Genomic DNA, 1384 nt, shown 5'->3' with positions numbered 1-1384 from the left:
TGAGCAATGGGGGGGAGGGTCCGAGTACTAGAACGACATTGCCACGACATGACTCATCTCTGCCGCTGCATCGCTCTTCTTCGATGCAGCTTCGTCAGGGGCAGACATCTCAAGACCATGGCACGGGCTTGGATTCGATGCCCGAGCAATTTCTTTCCCCTAACCCATATGCGTACACAGGATATGATGCATACACCCAAGGTGAGAGATCTCAGCCGTATCTCTCCACGCGAGGGATCCCCATGCCCGAGGAGACTCGTGTACCAGATTTAAACCAGCACCACGTACAATGGCCAGACAGTATAGGAGAGGGATATGCTCAGGTAGTCATGTTTACATTTCAATGCATTTACAATGATATCATATATTATCCTCTAACAGTTTGTTTAAAATGTTTCTATGTGCAGGACACACCTGATGTTAATTGGGGCGATGAGAACACCCAACGCGGCGTCAACACAGGCCTCCGGGGAGCATCACATGATCATGGCGTCAACACAGGCCTCCGGGGAGCATCACATGATCTTGGCGACACGGTTACGTCATTAGTTACAGAGTTCTTCGGAGGGGACGTTATTGGTCCATCTTTTATCCCCCCGGAGTCACAACCATACGCCTACAATTATGCTTCAGGTTCGCAACAAGGATTCGCGACTCCACCACCTACGCAGGACTCGCAGACACATGAAGCCGAATTGGAGTACGGCCGCGGTCTTCGTGTGCCCCGGCTACCTAATCGCTTGTCGCCTTCCGATCGTAAGGAAAGGCCAGGTGGTCGTCGTTAAGTAGGGTGATTCATCTATGCACGTGCGCGACCCATTGTATCTACATATGTGTGTATCAGACTTTTCAATTTGAACATCTATGTATGCTGAAATAAAAATGCACCAGTCAGGAACAATTTTCAAGCAACGCTTTCCCCTCAATATTTTCCCGCAAACGCTTTCCCTCCGTATGTTCCGCCACCTGTTTCCCGCCAACCCCTTCCCGCCATATCTTCCTGCCACCCGTTTCCCGCCATATGTTCCCGCCAACCCTTTCCCTCCATACCGCAGTCGTTCTTTCCCGCCATTTTCTCCTCTTTACCTATAAAACCCCCTTCAGACGGAGGTGGATAAGCATTCGAGTGTAGTGTAGTCGAGATGTCCCATTATCCTTTCGATCGTAGTTTTCACCCTGGGATGAGTAGCACTCTTCTGAGGCTAGCTACCGATTTCAGGATGGACAATAGGATAGTTCCATGGGACGATCTCACCGGTAGTGACACCATAATGAATGAGTTGGCTCACCAATTACGTAGGTCTGGGTGGCCTGAAAGGACCTATGAGGAGGTACGTAAAGAACTTCTTAGGTTGGATGCAAGGTGGAAGAAGGTTGTGGAGCC

At 50.1% G+C, this 1384-nt stretch overlaps 1 protein-coding gene across 1 annotated transcript; it reads left to right on the top strand.

Annotated features, from left to right (window-relative positions):
* Window positions 1-214: 214 nt before the first annotated feature.
* LOC123177103 (uncharacterized) lies at window positions 215-756 on the top strand (the record flags this gene model as incomplete). Its single annotated transcript, XM_044591042.1, has 2 exons — window positions 215-323; window positions 408-756. Coding segments are annotated over exons 1-2 (430 nt in total), but the record flags the coding sequence as incomplete, so codon positions are not given.
* Between the last annotated feature and the right edge of the window lie 628 nt (window positions 757-1384).

This window comes from Triticum aestivum, unplaced genomic scaffold, assembly GCF_018294505.1.
Source record: "Triticum aestivum cultivar Chinese Spring unplaced genomic scaffold, IWGSC CS RefSeq v2.1 scaffold224454, whole genome shotgun sequence".
Lineage (NCBI taxonomy): Eukaryota > Viridiplantae > Streptophyta > Magnoliopsida > Poales > Poaceae > Triticum > Triticum aestivum.
This window is presented reverse-complemented; position numbering and strand designations above follow the sequence as displayed.